The 17,964-nt window shown below is 53.5% G+C and overlaps 1 protein-coding gene and 1 long non-coding RNA gene across 3 annotated transcripts; one reads left to right on the plus strand and one right to left on the minus strand.

The window, feature by feature from the left end:
- Nucleotides 1-668: 668 nt before the first annotated feature.
- On the plus strand, nucleotides 669-14,773 carry PLA2G4F (phospholipase A2 group IVF). The gene is made up of 20 exons (XM_007081694.3): nucleotides 669-779; nucleotides 1,787-1,859; nucleotides 2,456-2,592; nucleotides 2,673-2,801; nucleotides 3,249-3,289; nucleotides 3,553-3,595; nucleotides 4,073-4,139; nucleotides 6,208-6,377; nucleotides 6,509-6,622; nucleotides 6,836-6,873; nucleotides 7,109-7,244; nucleotides 8,931-9,067; nucleotides 9,339-9,561; nucleotides 10,680-10,794; nucleotides 11,020-11,157; nucleotides 11,260-11,367; nucleotides 12,562-12,756; nucleotides 13,008-13,174; nucleotides 13,976-14,162; nucleotides 14,455-14,773. The coding sequence occupies exons 1-20, from the start codon at nucleotides 669-671 to the stop codon at nucleotides 14,673-14,675; spliced, it is 2,550 nt and encodes an 849-aa protein (XP_007081756.1). The 3' UTR covers nucleotides 14,676-14,773.
- Nucleotides 12,279-16,332, minus strand: LOC122239480. Of its 2 annotated transcripts, XR_006218656.1 has the most exons (9): nucleotides 15,862-16,332; nucleotides 15,670-15,719; nucleotides 15,046-15,154; nucleotides 14,778-14,910; nucleotides 14,543-14,695; nucleotides 14,254-14,325; nucleotides 13,543-13,719; nucleotides 12,816-12,968; nucleotides 12,279-12,673 (listed from the first exon to the last, which is right to left on the minus strand). It is a non-coding gene; the product is annotated as an uncharacterized LOC122239480 (long non-coding RNA). The 2 variants fall into 2 exon arrangements; XR_006218655.1 differs by having other exon boundaries at nucleotides 15,670-16,332.
- Nucleotides 16,333-17,964: the final 1,632 nt, after the last annotated feature.

Consider the following 17,964-nt stretch of genomic DNA (forward strand, 5'->3'; position numbering starts at 1 on the left):
CTTTGGTTCCAGGGCCTAGTGCAGGTTTGGTTCACAGCAGACTGTCTGTGTTTGGAGAATAAATGAGGGAGGCCACAAGAGATTAGAAACACCTTTGAGTCCAGATAAAACTGAACCGGAGATTTCCATGTTCCTGCTTAAGAAACATGGGGAAGGTGGGACTTGGAAGGCAGATGGTTTTAGGACTTCTTTCTACCTGGAGGAGCGGAGGCCCTGAGGCAGAACTTACTGGCTTCCATTCCCTGGGCTTGCTGCATCAGCATTGTCTAGAAGGCTTGTTGGAAATATGAACACTTGGGTTCGACCCACACCCACTAAATCAAATCATCTAGGGGGTGAGACTCAGGTATCTATTTTCCATGAGCAGCTCAATAATAACCAGAGGCTGGGTTTGGGAGCCAGAGTACCAGTTCCTCATCCTCTTGGAGAGGGACTGAAGTGCCTCCTGCCTGAGGGAATTGGGCCCCCAGCCACTTCCTGGAGCATATCAAACTCCACCTCCAGCCCCAGCAGGCCACCCAACTCAGTCCTCCTGTGAGCGGCCAGCTCCACCCTCCCCACCTTGGTGTTACCGTCAGACCTGAGCTAGCAGTGAGTGGAGCCAGAGGAGAACAGAGTGGCTCTGGAAAGCAGGCAGGGCTTCCTGCTGAGAACTGGGCTGGCTGGCCATGCTCTGGGCGCTCTGGCCAAGGTGGTTGGCAGGCAAGGGGCTGCCCCTCCTGGGGGCAGTGCTGCTGCGGAAGAGAGACAAGAGGGGACCTCAGTGGAGGCAATGGAGGGTAAAGTACTTGATCTTCCCCGGGGCGTGTGGACTGCAGGAGTCCTGGGAGCTCAGTCCCCTCTGAAGACAGGCTAGCCCAGGGTTGGGTTTTGATCCGGGCTGGGACCATTTTGCTCTAGCCAACCTGGTGGAGCTTAAAGTGATTGGCCAAGACCTTGGCTTTTGGAAATAATTCCACCCCCCACCCTCCCCAGTTAGGAATGGAGAGTGAGGTCATGTGATACGTACAGCTGTTGGCTTTGCCCAGAATGCCCTAGCCTGGATGTAGAGCCCCTCAGGGGAAAGGAGGAAGGTGTTTGCTGGGATTTTGAGGGGCTAGCCTCACTCCCAGGAGGCTGCAGCCTGCTGTTATCTCTCTTTGGCCCAAGCTATTGTCTCCTTAGCGACTAGTCGGACCAGTCCAAGCTGGATGACACCTGGTTTCCCTTCACCTGCCGCCTCCTAGGAGGTGTGGCCTTTGTCAGCGAGCTAGTGTGTGGGATGGACTACAGCTTTCCCGTCTAATATTTAATCTAAGTACATCACTCCAGCTCTCCCTTATGTTCCCAAGCTATAGCAGCAGCATGGCAGGGAAGCTGCCAGTTTGTGGTACCTCATAACCATAATTAGTAACAATGGCCACATGTATGAAGCACTTATACCAGGCACTTTATACAACTTCTCGTTTAAAACTCCCCACAACCCTGTGAGGTTGTAACCCCCCGTTTATTGATGGGGAAAATGAAGCATGGGGAAATCCAGTAATTTGCCCAAGTCCATTCAGCTAGTCCCTAGTGGAACTTAGCTTTGAACCCAGCCTGAACTCATCACCAACATGCTGAACTCCCAATGCCAGGACCCTGCCAAGACATCTCAGCTCCCAGGCACAGCGACATCAGTGACCTTGGGCCAGGCTCCTGCTCTGTGACTGGAAGGGGGAAGACTAAGCTGGGCATTACTGCAGGGAGGAGATCAGGCCCCCTACCCAGCTTCCTGGAACTGAGTTCCTGAGTTCTGTTGTTTCAGCGGGAAACCCACCCCTACTATGACCTCCAGGTGAAGGTGCTGAGGGCCAGAAATATCCAGGGCACAGATCTCTGTGAGTGACCCCCAATTCCACCCTTTCTTCTCTTCCTTTCCCTAGGGCCTCCCCAGAGCTCAGCAGGGGCTGGCCTGAAGTGTGTGTGTGTATCTGGAGTGGGGCAGAGGGGCTCGTGGTGACTGTGGAGGGAATCCATCCTGGTGAGGGAGCCCCGGGGGCAGGCAGGAGGGGCTGGAGGGGAGACTTGTGCGGACCATGGACTCCTCTCTGACACTAGCAAGTGGAGCAGTGCCAGCCTGAGTGAGCATGTGAGGCCCACTGTTGCCAGAAATCATCTGCTCTCCAGCAGCTTTCCACACCAGTGCTCACAATGGAAGGAGAGTTCTTTGTCTGAATCAGGCTCTTTTAGGGAATTACTCAACTATCTGTGCTGCCACGTGGTCTTTTCAACTGGCCACTACAGGATACAGTTGAATGGGTGGTGTAACTGGTCCAGATGGAGTTAGGGACACCGGCTCTCTCCACGTCGCCCTGTCCCAAACAGGCAGCTTCTATTGTCCTCGGCTCCTTCCCCTCTGCCCCAGCCTTCCCCAGGCAACCTATTCAGCAACAAGAGCTAGAGAGTGAGGACCCCTCCCTCACCCCGCCTGCAGTGTCCAAAGCTGACTGCTATGTGGAACTGCGCCTGCCCACTGCGTCCCCTAGCCCTGCCCAGACAAGGATGGTGGCTAACTGCAGTGACCCTGAGTGGAACGAGACCTTCCACTACCAGATCCATGGTGCTGTGAAGGTGAGGGCCAGCAGAGGGAGAGGGCTGCCTATGTTCCTGCCCTGCATCAGGCTCCCACCTCTTGCCTGCCCTGTTTCCAGAATGTCCTGGAGCTCACCCTCTGTGATAAGGACATCCTGGGCAGTGACCAGCTCTCCCTGCTACTCTTTGACCTGAGGAGCCTCAAGTCTGGCCAACCCTACAGACACATCTTCCCACTCAACCACCAGGTGAGCCACCACACCTGTGCCAGCAATGAATTGAACTCAAGGAGAGGAAGTTGGGCACAGGACACCGAGGTGAGGGCTCCTGGTCAGCACAGGCCAGGCCTCCAAGACAGGCCCCTCTCTATCCTACACCACTAACCCTACAAACCCTACAAAGGTTCCCCTCAAATACTTCTTCCCTGAGTGGAGCCAACATGTGAGCTCCTTGAGGGCAGAGCACTTTGTCTTAGTCACTGCTGAACCCTCAATGTCTAGAACAGGGCCTGGAACACAGTTTTGAAGGCATGAAGCTTCTCATGAAGATGCTACTACTTGTCCTGTGCCCATGAAAAGCCACAACAACGGTCACCTCTTCTAGACCCTGGAGCTGAGCAGGGTAGGGGGCAGGGACAGTCTCTGATGCTTTCAGAGCCCTTTGCAAATGGATGCTTCCTTGCTTCATCCATGTAGGATTCACAGGAGCTGCAGGTGGAATTTGTTCTGGAGAACAGGTGAGTCCAGGTGGTGCCTATACCCTTCCATTTACACCAAGACTCCAGGACAGCTCCAGCTGTCAATCACCAGGACCTACGCTGGCCTGGCCTGTGGGGGAATGTCCTAGTCTAGTCACCCATTTGAGTGTTGGTGACAAACCCACTGTCACCCCCAAACCTGGCCATGATCCCCAGGCTCTTTCAGCTGCTTCAGTCACATATTATAGTAACAGCCATCTCAAGGGGAGCCAGATGTCCCATGAGCCCCTCATCCTTTGCAGCCAGGTGCCTGCGTCTGAAGTTATCACCAATGGAGTCCTGGTGGTGAGTAGGGAAGGCGAGCTTGGGGCTGCCCAGGGCTGGGGGGCATTGCAGACTCCACAACTGAGCCTATATGCCCACTTGCCTGTGAAGGACACTCAAGCACTCCTGAGAGGGGAAATGTGCTAGGGAGGCATCTCCAGGGACCAGGGGCAAGAAGCTATCCCACATCTGAGTGGACAGCTCAGAAGCCCACCATCCTACCTTGTGCACAGCACATCACTTACTTGGGCCCCTGGCTGCTGGGATTGCCAAAGGCATCACTATCAGAGCCCCTCTCCTCCTTCCCCTTTCCCACCAGGGCCACTTCCTCTGAGTCCTGGGAAGGAGGCTGCTACAGAAGACTCCTACCCACAAGGCATGGGCCCTGGGAAGGTTGTTAACTGGGCCCTGCCCCAGAGACCCCTCCTTCCACCCTGGTCTGGGCCCTGTGTGGGGCCCTGTGAATGGGTGGCTCCCACAGGCCTCTGTCTTCCTCAGGCTCAGCCCTGTCTGAGAATCCAGGGGACCCTCAGGGAAGGCGGGACAGCCCCACATCGAGAGTATGGTGAGTCTGGTCCATGACCTTGGGTCTTGCCTTCTCTCCTAGGGGTTGGGCTGCTGATTTCAAGAAGGTGGGTCTGAGGCGGAAAGTTCTTAATGTTTTAGCACTCAAAACTGACCAAGGATGGGGTGGGTTCGCCTCTGGAAGTAGTGAATTTCCTCTCCTTGGAAGTGTTCAAGCATAGAGGCTGTATCAGTCCAACTATTGCTCTGCAAAAAGCAACCCTAAATCTCAATGGCAGACAACAGGAAGCATTTATTGAGCTCATGCATCATGATCTAGGCTGGGCTTGGCAGGAGGGACCTGGCTTTGTGCCATATGTCCCTCAACAACCTTCTGTGACTAGCAGACTTGTCATGTTCTGTTTTTGCTGTTGTTAATTTTTTTAATGTTTATTTATTTTTGAGAGAAAGAGAGTGAGTAAGGGAGGGGCAGAGAGAGAGGGAGACACAGAATCTGAAGCAGGCTCCAGGCTCTGAGCTGTCAGCACAGAGCCCAATGTGAAGCTCAAACTCACAAACCATGAGATCATGACTTGAGCTAAAGTCGGACACAACCGACTTAGCCACCCAGGAGCCCTGGACTGGTTGTGTTCTTAAGGCATCAGCAGAGGTATGAGAGCAAGCCCAGATGAGCAGGTGGTTTTCAAGCCTTTGGTCACATCATAGTCAGTAACTAACATTTTGGCCTCTCAGTGGGAGGAAGTGAAGTCACATGACAAAGCATGGGCATTCCAGAAGTGAAGAACTGAGGCCATGGGTATAGTGTGCCACAGAGGGTATCCACTCAGACGCAGAAGCAGAAGTGCAGCAGAGGCTGTGTGACAGCTAAGGTCTCCTCTGACACTGAGGGTCTGAGCCCATGGGATGAGTCCTGTCCAGAAAATGTCCAGCACTTACTCTGAGTCAGGCACTGTGCTCAGCATTTCACATGTCTTTTATCTTTTAATCCTCATAACAACCCTGGAAAATACAACTATATCCTCTTAATTTATGAAGCTCCAGCTCAAAGAAGAAACTTGCTTAAGGTCACACAGCCTGAGAGTGATAAGGCCAGGAACCAAACCCAGGTCTGTGACACTCCAGGGTGTATTGTTTCTGACTCTGAACAACACATATCAATCTCCATCCATAAACCATGGTGTGAAAGAAGTATCACTTTCCTTATTTTCTCTAATTCCCTCCCACCCAGAGTCATGTCATGTCTCCAGGTCTCATTTTAGTGCCAAGGAGAGTGTGTTGGGAGAAGGGTTTCATGTGGACCTCTGTTCCTGAGGCATCTGCCATTCTGGGCTTTCTGGGTGTCTGTTGCTCCCAAGTCATGTTTAGGGTCTGGGGCTCCTTTGTGGGGTCCCCCCTGTCTGAATGTCATGCACATTTCTCTCTGGGGTTTTTCCTCCTCCCGAGAATGCTGCTAGGAACAGGGTGAGCCCACAGGCCTCCCTCTTTGCCTCCTTCTGGCCTGGGCTGGCTCTGCTCTGCTCCTCTGAGCCTCTACTCAGGAACCCACTCCTTCCTCTCACCTCCGCTGCACACCCTCTGTGTGCTCGCAAGGTCTTACACTTTGGAAACAAAGGGCAGAACAACTTATTGCCTATCTGTTTTTTTCCCTGGCCACAAACCTTCCCCAAGGTGATGAGCACAGAGCTTGAATGGAGGCAAAAGATGGGGAAACTACCAGTTGAAGATTGGTAATTAATGTAATAATGTATGATAATTATAACATTATAATTATTATAGAATTATATTTTATATAATTAATATCATGATCTCAAAATCATCAGCCTCATAAACTTTGGGCAAGGAGTCCTCTCCCTCCCTGCCCTTCTCCCTTCCCTAGGCATTGTGTGTTTCCTACCCTCCCCAGGTTCCCAGTTCTGACCAGGGCATGTTGTAGGACCCTGAGTGTCCTTCATGATGCCTTTGCTGTGGGCCACAGAACAGGGTGAGCAGGGTGATGAGTTGGTATCTCCAAAGAGGAAACAAAGGGGAGTTGCCATCCAGGTCACTGCCATCATGAGCCACACACACCCCTGCACTCTCACCCCCTTACCTGGGCCCTCTGCTCCCAGGCTCTAGGCAGATTCAGCTGACAGTGCCCGGGGCCTACGAGAAGCCACAGTTCTTGCCCCTGCAACCTCCCATGGAAGGAGGCCTCCCAGCTACCTTCACCTTTCACGTGAACCCAGTGATCAGCTCCAGGCTGGATGTGGAGCTGGGGGAGAGACTCACAGTCCTGCAAGTGAGTGAGCCCATAGTCTGGGAAGGGATGGATGATAGAATCAGTCCATCCTAGAGGGGCGTCCTGGGGCCACCATGGATGCATGTTTTCCTTCACCATGGTGGGTTCCTTGGGTGTTTTCTTCTCTACAGAGTGGTCCAAGTGCTGAGCTGGAGGCCCACACCAACAAGCTGGGTGAGGGGGGTATCCTGCTCTCCTCTCTGGCCCTAGGCCAAGAGGAACAGCGCTTTGTGGCCCTAGGGGAGGTAAGGCTCTGCCTGGGTGCCTGAGGGACCCCTGCTTGCTCTGTGACCACCAAAAGAAGGCTGGGGGGAGGGGCCTCAGAGGGGGTCAAGTTCAGGCCGGCCTGGAGCTCAGCCATGATGTTCACATACGGGCCAGAGCTACCAGAGCAACAGGAGCTGTGGGTGGGAGAATCAACTCAGGGCACTCAGGGATGGGGCTGTTGTCTCTTTCAGGGCCAGGAGGTGGTTCTGAGTATGAAGGCAGAAATGAGGTGAGGAAGGCTGACTTCAGGAGGAAGGCTCTTATGCTAGGCTGAATATGTAGGGGCTCTTTGCCCACTCAGCTCAGCCCGGTGGTGGAAGGCATCTCTGGTTCTGCTGAGGTCTTTCTAAGGGGTTCGATGGAATATGGGTCTGCTCCTGTGAAAAATGGGCTGGGCCCAAGGCTTTCCTCCAATGAACAGTCACCCAGTACCCGCCCCCTCCCCCCCACTCCATCTCTGGCAGCTCTGGAGACCTTGACCTGCGTCTCGGTTTTGGCCTGTGTGATGGGGAACGGGAGTTTCTGGACAAGAGGAAGCAGATCGTGTCCAAGGCCCTGCAGCAGGTTCTGGGATTGAGCCAGGTGCCTGACAGTGGCCAGGTATGAAATGGAGGAGCTGGACCCCAGGGTCACCAAGACCAAATCCAGCCTCTTCCCTTGAGAGTACTGTGTGGCCGAGTGGTTACAGGAAGCCTTGAGAAAGGGTGGGAAACAGAGGAGGAAGGGGCAGTCCTGCTTGCCAGAGCCGATAGGCAAAATCAGGAGAGTCAGGACCCTGTATGTAATGAGGGATGAACAGCCCTGGCCAAGGGAGGTATATGAGTCTCCTCGGGCTGCCACAACAGAACACCACAGACAAGGTGGCTTAAACAACAAACAGTTATTTTCTCACCTGGAGGCTGGAAGTTCAAGATTAAGGTGCCATCAGGGTTGGTTTCTGGTGAGGCTTCTCTTACTGACTTGTAGACAACTATGTTCTTGTTGTGTCCTCACATGGCCTTTCCACTGTGCATGTACAGGGGATAAGGGGGGAATCTCTCTCTTCCCCTTCTTGCAAGGACACCGATACTATTAGATAAAGGCCCCACTGTTATGACCTTACATAACCTATATAACCACCTTATAGGCCCTTTCTACAAATATAGTCATACTGGAGCTTCGACATAAGGACTTGCAGGGGCAGGGGCACAATTCAGACCATAACAGTAGACAAAGGAATTTGGAAGTGGAGGGTCCACGGGAGCCGTGGCTGGGAAGCAGGAGGCAAGGCCACACCAAGGCAGAGAGCTATGGTAAATTGGGGACAAGTTGGTGGCTTTCTCCTGCTACAAGTGTACTCAGGAGTCAGAGCCTCTTCTGAGTCCTGACAAGGTGAGCAAGACCGGACTGTTCATTTGGTAATGACTGTTCTGTGCCAGATGTCCTGTCTGGAGGTAGAGGGTAAAGAGGGCACAGATCTTGTTCTCAGGGAGCTCTGTGTCCTCCAGCACTCTGAAGGGAGAGTGTCCTTGTGGGCACTGGCCAGGGAGCATTTCTTTCAAGATAGAAGAAAGGAGGCCAGGGAAAGGAACCAAAAGTCTGGGGGCAGAATGAGCTAAAGCTTCATGGAAGAGCTGAGCAGCCAGAAAGCTTCTAGTCTGACCCCACCAGGCACCTCTGATCCCAAAGAGACATCTGGGCACTGCTCACGTCTGGGGCAAGTCCAGGCTCTTTGGTGGTCTTCATCGCTTTAGCCCAATGGTTCTCAACTGGGGGTCATTTCATCCCTCCACCCCCCCACCCAGAGGACATTTGTCTATGTCTAGAGACATGCTTTATTGTTACCAGCAGGGCCGGGGGAGAGGATGTTATTGGCATCTACTGGGTAAAGACCCAGAATGCTGCTAAGCATCCTCCAACATACAGGACAGCTCCTCACAACAAAGAGTTACCCAGTCCAAAATCATCAATAGTGTCAAGACTGAGAAACCCTGCTCCAACAGTTTTGGGTGAAATCCAGGATACCTTCCAGTTACATATAATCCCGAGACAATTGTCAAGAGCCATCTCTGGAGTCATACTGCTTCAGTCTGATGGCCCATCACTTACTACCCGTACGATTGTGGGCACATTGTCCAACCTTCCTGTGCCTCCGTTTCCTAATCTGCAAAATGGGGATCCCACTGGGTTGCTTGTGAGGATTCAATGAGATAATACAGATAAGGCTCGTAGACAAATGTCTGACATTATAAGCAATAATTCATAAGCGACAGTGGTGGTCAATGTTATGATTATTTTTGTGCCCAGGTGCCTGTGGTGGCTGTGCTAGGTTCGGGAGGTGGAACCCGAGCCATGTCTTCCCTGTACGGCAGCCTGGCAGGGCTGCAGGAACTTGGCCTCCTGGACACTGTGACCTACCTGAGTGGGGTCTCTGGATCTACCTGGTAAGTGAGGTGGGGTAGGATGCAGAGTAAAGGAGAGCCCTAAAGGGGCAAGAATGTGGCTGGTGATATAGGTGGAGTCCCTGAGGGCGTGCTGGGATCCTGCCTCCAAGGGGGTTAGGAGGGGCACTGAGTGCCCAGGCCTCCTTGAGTGGGTGGGGCAGGGCAGTAGGTTCAAGGGATGGAGAGGCAGGGTCACTCACCAACATTTACATTCCCTCACTCCCCTTGCTGTGCTTGCTGTCCCACTGCCCCTAATTCCCTCTATGCCCAGGTGCATTTCCACACTCTACAAGGACCCAGCCTGGTCCCAGGTGGCCTTGCAGGGCCCCATTGAGCGTGCCCAGGCTCGGGTCTGCAGCAGTAAGATGGGGGCGATGTCCACAGAGCGCCTACAATACTATGCCCAGGAACTGGGGAGCCTGGAAAGCACTGGCCACAGAGTTTCCCTCATCGACATCTGGGGTCTCCTCATTGAATATTTCCTCTACCAGGAGGTAAGAGAAGAGCAGATAATAAATAAACACAGCTCCTTTCCACCCCTGCCCCGCCAACACTTACTTCTACCTTAGGTGCTGAGGTAAGATCTAAGATTTGCAAAGAGGTCCCTTAGGTCTGAGCTCTCTGAGGACAAGAGGTGGATCCCTGAGTGGGCTGACACCACTTCGTCTTTCCTGGCTCCTCACCCCTGGGAGGGGAGAAGCTGGTCTGCAGTTCTCAAGTCCGTCTGCATATTAGAATCACCTGCACAGCGTTTCTTTTCTTTTTAAAAATGTCTTAAATGTTTCTTTATTTTTGAGAGAGAGAGAGGGAGGGAGGAAGGGAGGGGCAAGAGAGAGAGAGAGGGAGACACAGAATCCAAAGCAGGCTCCAGGCTCTGAGCTGTCAGCACAGAGCCCCATGCCAGGCTCGAACCCATGAACCACGAAATCGTGACCTGAGCAGAAGTCGGATGCTTAACCAACTGAACCACCCAGACGCCCCCCATCTGCCCAGCTTTTCAAAAACACCCTTGCCTGGGCCCTACTTCCAGAGATACTGATTTGGGCTGGTCTGGGGTGAAGCCCTAGCACAGTGTGTTTTGAGAGCGTTCCAGCTGCCATGCTGCTCCTAGAACTGCTGGCTGGGTATGAGCTGGTATGTGAGAGTATTCAGAACCCAGCAGGGTTCTCAGCCCTTGGAGTCTGGCCCAGTGTGTGGCTCTCCGTTGTGGACGTCTATCACAAGTGGTTTCTCGTGTCTGAGGAAAGAATGCATATTTTCAAACAATTTACTTTTTAAAGAAAGTAAACTGGTTTTCAATTTTTCCTTTAAAAATGTCACTGACTCAAAAAAACAAATGTCACTGACTCCCTTGGGTTCCAATATGCTTTCTTGAATGGGAAACAAGTGGGGAGTGTTCCCAGTGCCCCTGGAATTCCACAAAACCCACAGGGGCCTTACCTTTGCTGCAGCCTAAAGCCTCGTCCTTAGAGAGCTGTCTCTAGAGCATTGGCCTTGGCAGCCACAGTCCCTTGTGGGCCATGGCATCCCCTTCAGGGTATCAGGCCTCAAGCCATGAGGGTGGGAGGAAGGGGACCCCCAAAAGTCAACTGCCTCCTTTCCTTCCTACCAGAAAAACCCTGCCAAGCTGTCTGACCAGCAGGAGGCCGTCAACCAGGGCCAGAACCCTTATCCTATCTACGCCAGCATCAATGTCCACACCAACATCAGCGGGGAAGACTTCGCAGGTGCCTGGGTGCAGGGACCTGGGAAGCAGGTGGAGGCGATGGGTGGTAGGAAGGTGGGAGAGGCCAGAGCTATCAGTGTATAGATGGGAGCCTTGGAGCATAGCGGGCTTGCTGCCTCCTGCTCTTGGCAAGTGAGATTCCCGCTCCTGTGCTCAGGTGTGAGGGGAAACCTTGGGGTCCTGGTGGAAGGCCCCTGGTGACATTCCCTTCACTCTGGATCCCCAGAATGGTGCGAGTTCACACCCTATGAGGTCGGCTTCCCCAAGTACGGGGCTTATGTTCCCACTGAGCTCTTTGGCTCTGAGTTCTTCATGGGGCATCTGCTGCAGCCCCAGCCCGAGCCCCGGATCTGCTACCTGCAGGGTGAGTCTGGGCTGGAAGGCTGGGGCCAGGGCAGGGGCTGGGCCAGGCCCTGAGGTGGGCTGGAGGAGATGTGAGGGCCCAGGGCCTTGCCTTTCTGCTTAGGTGTGTGGGGCAGCGCCTTTGCAGCCAGCCTGGATGAGATCTTCCTGAAGACTGCCGGCTCGGGCCTCAGCTTCCTAGACTGCCACAGAGGGAGTGTAAACATCACAGGTGCGGGTAGACACCCTGACCTCCCCCTACTGCTCTTTCCAGCATCGGGGCCCTGGTGGAGGCACAAAGGATGAGGGAGGGGATGGTGCAGGACTCAGCTGTCCCACTGCATTCAGAGAAGTCCTGAGGAAGTGACTTGTAGCTTAGGGTCTGTGGATGCCCAGAGATCTGCTGAGGCAGCGTGGCAGGGGGACCAGGGGAAGGAGAGGAAGGCCCACCTCAGAAAAGCCAGTGGGAGCTGTGAGTGCTCTATAGTAAGACTGCACCTTTGAATTCTCTGCTTGGGTTCCAGTTATGTCAACGCAGACCAGGACCACTGGGCATCTGGTGGATATCTGTCCACACACCTCAGGGCTCCTGTTTGGGCTGCTCCCTGCTGCACAGAACCTTTTCTACCTTTCTTCCCTGGATAACCTCTGCTCATCCCTTAAGATTCAGCTCTGACATCATTTTGTCAGGGGGCTTCTCTGTTCTACTGCACGCCCCCAGCACCCAAGTTTCATAGGACTATGTGCACACCCCACCATTGTCCTTACCTTGGGGCATTGGTATGATTTATGATCTCTTTATGTGACTCTCCCCCTAAGTAGGCTATAAGCCCTGGAGGGGCCCAGCACGCAGTAACTGCTCAGTAGGTGTTTAATGGATGAAATTGTGATTGGAAGGTGTATATAAAACTTTGTTTTCTTTTTTTTAAAAAAAGGTTTTAGATTGTAGCAACTTCTTAAAAATTTATTTATTTATTTATTTATTTATTTTGAGAGAGACAGAGAGAGAGGGAGGGGCACAGACAGGGAGAGAGAAAATCCCAAGCAGGCTCCACTCAGTACAGAGACCAATGCCAGGCTCGATCTCATGACCACAAAACCACAAGATTGTGACCTGCGCTGAAATTAAGTGTCGGACACTTAACCAACTGAGCCACCCAGGCGCCCCATACACAACTTTATTTTCAAAGGGCATATAAATTATCACTTAATAAATACACTGTCATAGGCAACTTTCAAATATAGGGACGCTGAAAGAAAAGGTCATTTAAAAGAGGTTCTGGGAAGCAGTGGTCTGAGGCTTGGGAGGTGGGGTGAAGGAGGGGTGAATGTGGGGGGAGATAGGAAGGGTCCCCTGGGCCATAAGGGCCACTGGAGAACAGACAGCACCCTTCTGACTGTATTTCACCTACGTGCTCCCATCTAGATGACTGCCAGAAGCTCCAGCTGCACGATCCCACACGTCTGAGGACCAGGCTCTTCACCCGCCAGGGGCCCTTCTCCCAGGCAGTGCTGGACATCTTCACCTCCCGCTTTACCTTCGCGGAGAACTGTAATTTCACCAGGGGCCTCTGCCTGCACAAAGACTATGTGGCTGGCCGGGAGTTTATGGCCTGGAAAGGTGGGTGCTGCTCTGGCTGGGGGTCCCCCCGCTGCCTTTGCCTCCGGCTCATGGCTCACCTGGACCAGCACTGCCTTTGTTCCTGGAAGTTGGGCTGTGGGCTCCTGCTGCCCAGGGGCTGATGGGGAAGGACTGGGATGTCTGCCAGGAGGCAGGGCCAGGGGCTGGGGTGGGAGACTCTGTTGCCATCAGAAGAAGGGGAGGAGAGATCTCTACAGAGAGAGAAGAGTGAGCATTTGTCCCTATTGCAGATACGCACCCTGACGCCTTCCCCAACCAGCTCACTCCCATGCGGGACTGCCTGTGCCTGGTGGATGGGGGCTTTGCCATCAACTCTCCATTCCCACTCAGCCTGCTGCCCCAGAGAGCGGTGGACCTCATTCTGTCCTTTGACTACTCCCTGGAGGCCCCTTTCGAGGTAAGGTGTGTGGTGGGGAGGAACTGAGGTTCTCTGCAGGGCGGCCTGGCTGGGCTTTGGGAATTGCCCTTCATGGAGGGCCTGGGTTCTAATCCAAGGGCGGGTACCTTGTGAAGACTTTTAGTGGCACTGGTCTCCCCAGCTGAAGGAGGGGGATTGCTGAGGCTATGAGATGGAGGGGGAGGTGGGAGAAGAGGCCAAAGAAGGTCCTCAGAAGTCTCCCATACTGGTGAAGAGAAGGCTCCTGTTCTGGCCCCTGCCTGTCCTGATAGCATTCTTTGCTCCCATCTGGACTGGCGTCTGGGTCTGCCCTCCGTTAGTTACCATCAGGTCCCCTCGGGGAGTCTCTAGGGGCAGCTCCCTCAAACCTTGTGGGGTAGCCGATGGGTTCCATCATCTGGATGAGCTTTCTGGTCCCGCTGCTGGACCAGCCCTTCTATCTTTGGCTTCCTCCTCCTAATCCTCCTGGGTCCAAGGAAAGCCTGGGATTAGATGATGAATAAAGCCTCTTCCCACGTGCCCTTCTGTAACCATTCAGTTTCCACCTGGTGACATTGAAATCAGCCCTTAAGAGGAAGCAGGGAGGAGCCAGAGAAGGGAAGGAGAGGAATGACACTGGGAACACTAATGATTGTCCTTAATCTCCACAACCCCCCCTAGAGTTATTCTCTTTTTTATTATGTAAATAAAGAAATTGGCTGGGGAAGGTGATGTAGCCCACCTGCAGTCACTCAGCTAGTGGGCGGGCTATGTGAGTGCAGGCAGCCGGAGGCAGGGTCCAAAGCTGGCCTCCCTGCCCAGGTCTTACAGATGACAGAGAAGTACTGCCTGGACCGAGGCATCCCCTTCCCAAGTATCGAGGTGCTCCCCGAGGACTTGGAGGAACCCCGTGAGTGCTACCTGTTCGCCAAGGCCAAGGACCCCCGCTCTCCCATCGTGCTGCACTTTCCCCTCGTCAACCGTACCTTCTGCACACACCTGGCCCCAGGTGAGGGGAGGCCCTGGGGCGGGGTCTGACTCACACAGCCCAGGGTGGTGGTGGGGTGCCGTTCTGACAGTGGATTTCCTGGACCCCATACCTCTTGGAGGGCCCAGGTTGGCCACTGCTCCACACCTTCCAGGCCTCAGGATCCACACTGGCCCGGTTCCTCCTGATGGTGGAGAGAGCTGAAATGTTGGTCCCGCCAGATGTCCTAGGGCAAGGGGTGGAGGCTTCTGGGCTGGCCGTTCCTAGCCACAGAATGCCCCAGCTTGGCCTCTTTGCCACTTCCCACCTGTAGGTGTGGAGCGACAAACAGCCGAGGAGAAGGCCTACGGGGACTTTGTGGTCAATGGGGCAGACACTCCATATGGCATGATGAACTTCACCTATGAGCCTGAGGAGTTTGAGCGGCTGGTGGCTCTGAGTCGATACAATGTTCTGAACAATGTGGAGACCTTGAGGCATGCGCTCCGGCTGGCTCTGGAGCGACGGCAGGCTGGGGGCAGGGCTGGAGGCTGAGTCAGGCTGGAGTCAGAGGGCTGTGAGAGGGGAGCAACTGTGGGCCCCAGACCGGGGCTTGGTACGGGGAGGAGTGGTAGACTCTGTGGGGTTTCTTCTTACCAGGTTACAGGGACTGGCTCTAGGTCCTTCAGGCCTCAGAAAGCTCCTGCAGAACGGCAGCTTGGCTTTGGGGCTGCACCCTTCTCATATGTGTTTCTGGGAGACAAAGGGGGGGGATGCCTCCCCCAGGGGCCTTGGGGAGGAGGAGGGCACGAGTGAGCAGTGCTAATTTTACACTGGAGTATAGAGGGATGAGGCCACAATCTAGCCCCAGGGCATGGCCCAAACCCAGAAGGACCTTAGGGGGCCCATGTCTTCACACCCTCACCAAGACTGGAAGCTGTGAAAGCAGGTTAAGCTGAGACCAAAAGCAGAGACTCCTCCGTCTAATCCACACTTCCTGCAAATGGCCGGGCTCCTGGATGCAGTGCTCAGTGCTATCAAGAATAAAGGGAGACCTCATGGATTGCCAGTCTGGATCACTAACTCCACCCTCCTGCCTGCCGACTCTCCTTCACCTCTAGCTTCCCCTGCCCCCTCACCTCACTGCTCACCACCCTTCTCTGCTCAGCCTCCTGATGGCATCCCGGCTGGTGGGTATGCACACGTTTCCCTGCTAATTGCTGATACTTTACTCTTTAAACTCGGGCCACACTCTCTTGTCAGGTGTATAGCTGCCCCCTCCTGCAAATAGTCTCGCCATTCCCAGAAGCTCAATGGGTATGTCTAGAGCATGCATTTGTTTACCAGGGAGCAGAGTGAGTGTGTGGCTGCGTGGGTGTGCGTGTTGCTAGTGAGGGTGGGACTGGCGAGCACTGTGGGGCAGGGATGGGCACGGTAGAGGGGCCTGGCTGGGAACTCGGAGGCCTGGATTCCTGCCTCTTTCACAGACACGTGCTATGATCTGGGCAAACTGCCCCTCTCTCTCCGTTTTTCATCTCTGTTGACCCACCTGGGACCTTCTGATAGCTGGAATCTCTTCACCATGGGCAGATTTCAGGTCTGTAGACAGGGGGTCCACCCTGACTAGGCATGATGTGGGGGCCCTCTGGCCGTTGGCCTCTGCAGCCTTGTCGTCCCCATGTCCTCCCTGCCCAGTGCTGAGCTGCCTGGGGCCCTTCAGTGGCCCTGATGCCATACTCACTTGGACACTTGCTCCTCCTACCCTCTCCTCCAGGAGTGCTTTCTTGGGCTGCAGCCTTCCCTCTCCACCCTCTCCAGGACCAAAGTCACAATTCCTTTTTTCGGTCAGGGACACCTATGTGAGGAAGGCTCACCCATCCTGACTCTGGGAAGAAAGCCCTCGTTCTGGCTCCTAGCTGGGAGAAAGGTGGTCCCAGCCTGTGCCCCCAGCCTGGCCTGGCCTGGGATCCCCAGACCTCCAGCTGGACATGAGCAGGGAGGGCTGAAAAAGCTGGACCTCAGAAGGGCCAGGTTTTGGCTGGCATGGGTAGGGAGCAATTTGGTTCTCCCCTACTTCCCAACCATTGCTGCCTGTCATAGACCACCACTACTGTCTCTGGGCTCAGCAATGAGAGGTTTCCTTTGGGGTAGCCCCAGGCTGGCCCCTGAGCTCCTACTATGGCCACCTGTCATCACCACCCCTGTGCTGGCATCATCAGTACTTATTAAGACCTCCACAGAGTTCATAACTTAGAACTTTGTAGAGTTCTTAGAACTTCAAACTCAGAGAGTTCTGAGTTCTTCGATCTTCATGGAGCTCAAAACTTAGAATCTTCAGTCTGTCTTTCATGCCTCATATAGCCAGGGGCTGTCTCTGGCGCTTGAAAAGTAAGGCCTTGGAGGGCAGAGATTTTTGTCTGTTTTGTTTGCTGCTCTATCTCCGGTGTTTAAAGCAGTGACTGGCAGATAGTAGATGTACAATAAATATTTGACAAGTAAGTGAATGGGATCTTACATTCTAAAGAGACAAATCATTACCTACTTACCGTGAAAAGGTGTGCAACACTGTACTCTAGTGGTTCTTAACCCATTTGGACCTTTCTGGAAAACTGATGGAAGCCATGGACCGTCTCCCAAGAAAAACGCACATACATATGCAAAGTTGTACACAACAAGTTCTCTGCTTCACTGTGTGATCACCTTGTCACCTTGTGGTGGCTGGTGTCTGCTGTCCCAGGCCAGCAGGTTTTATGAAGGAAGCAGGCACGTGGGCTTGTGCAGAGTTGGTAGGTAACTCGATTCACACAGAAATGTAGGCAATGCCACCTTGGCTTAGATTGGGTTTGGGAAGACATAATGAGACAAGGATGGGAGGGCAAGAATGCGGAGGCTGGTCTGGTTCTCTAGTCAAGAAATTGGTCAGCAGATGCAGGGGTAACCTCAGCCAGGGAATGAGGAACCATCACCAGGATTGAATCTGGGAGCCAACCAGACTGAGGAGTTAAGGGCCATTCCTTGACCCCTGACTCCTTGACTCCCGACTCCAGTTTGGCTCCTGATCCTAGGTAAGGAGGGATCTGAGTCTATTTCTACTGCATTCCTATCCCATCTCCAGCCCTGGACCAAGATGGCCAGAAACACATTTCAAGGTCCTGAGGGTGGCCAGTTTGGAGGGATTTGGCCATAAGAACACAGCTATGAGCCCGATTCATTCTGAAGCTGGGCAGAAACACAGGAGCAGGAACATCATTCCTCAACTTGTCAAACTCTCTCACCATGCAAAAGAAGAAAAGGGTGGCCACCAAGGTTGCCATGTATGGCTATACAGGCTATATACTGCCCAACTCCAGGGGGTGCCATTCATATGAAGTGATGATATGAATTTGCCCCATGGGGTTCTACCATAGGGCAGCCCTGGGCCCATAGTCTTAGCTGAATGAATGTGAGAAATGAGGCTTGTTCAAATATTAGGCCCCCTTGCTTCTTCAGATATATCTCCAGACATTCACAAGAGTCTCCTGCAGAGAAAGGGAAGAGGTGCGGGGTGGGGTGGAGGGGTAGGGAAAGAAAGAAGGAAGAAAGGAAGGAAAGGAGAGACAAAGAAAGAGAAGAATGAAAATAATTTTTCTTTTTTTTTAAGTTTATTTATTTATTTTGAGAGAGAGCGAGAGAGCTTGTGCACAAGTGGGGAAGGGCAGAGAGAGAGAATCCCAAGCAAGTTCCGCACTGTCAGGGACAGGGGCTCGAACCCATGTACCGTGAGATCATGACCTGAGCCGAAATCAAGAGTTGAATGCTTAACTGACCCACCCAGGTGCCTGGAGAAGCATTTTCTTCAATCATT

Source organism: Panthera tigris, chromosome B3, assembly GCF_018350195.1.
Source record: "Panthera tigris isolate Pti1 chromosome B3, P.tigris_Pti1_mat1.1, whole genome shotgun sequence".
NCBI classification, from domain to species: Eukaryota; Metazoa; Chordata; class Mammalia; order Carnivora; family Felidae; genus Panthera; species Panthera tigris.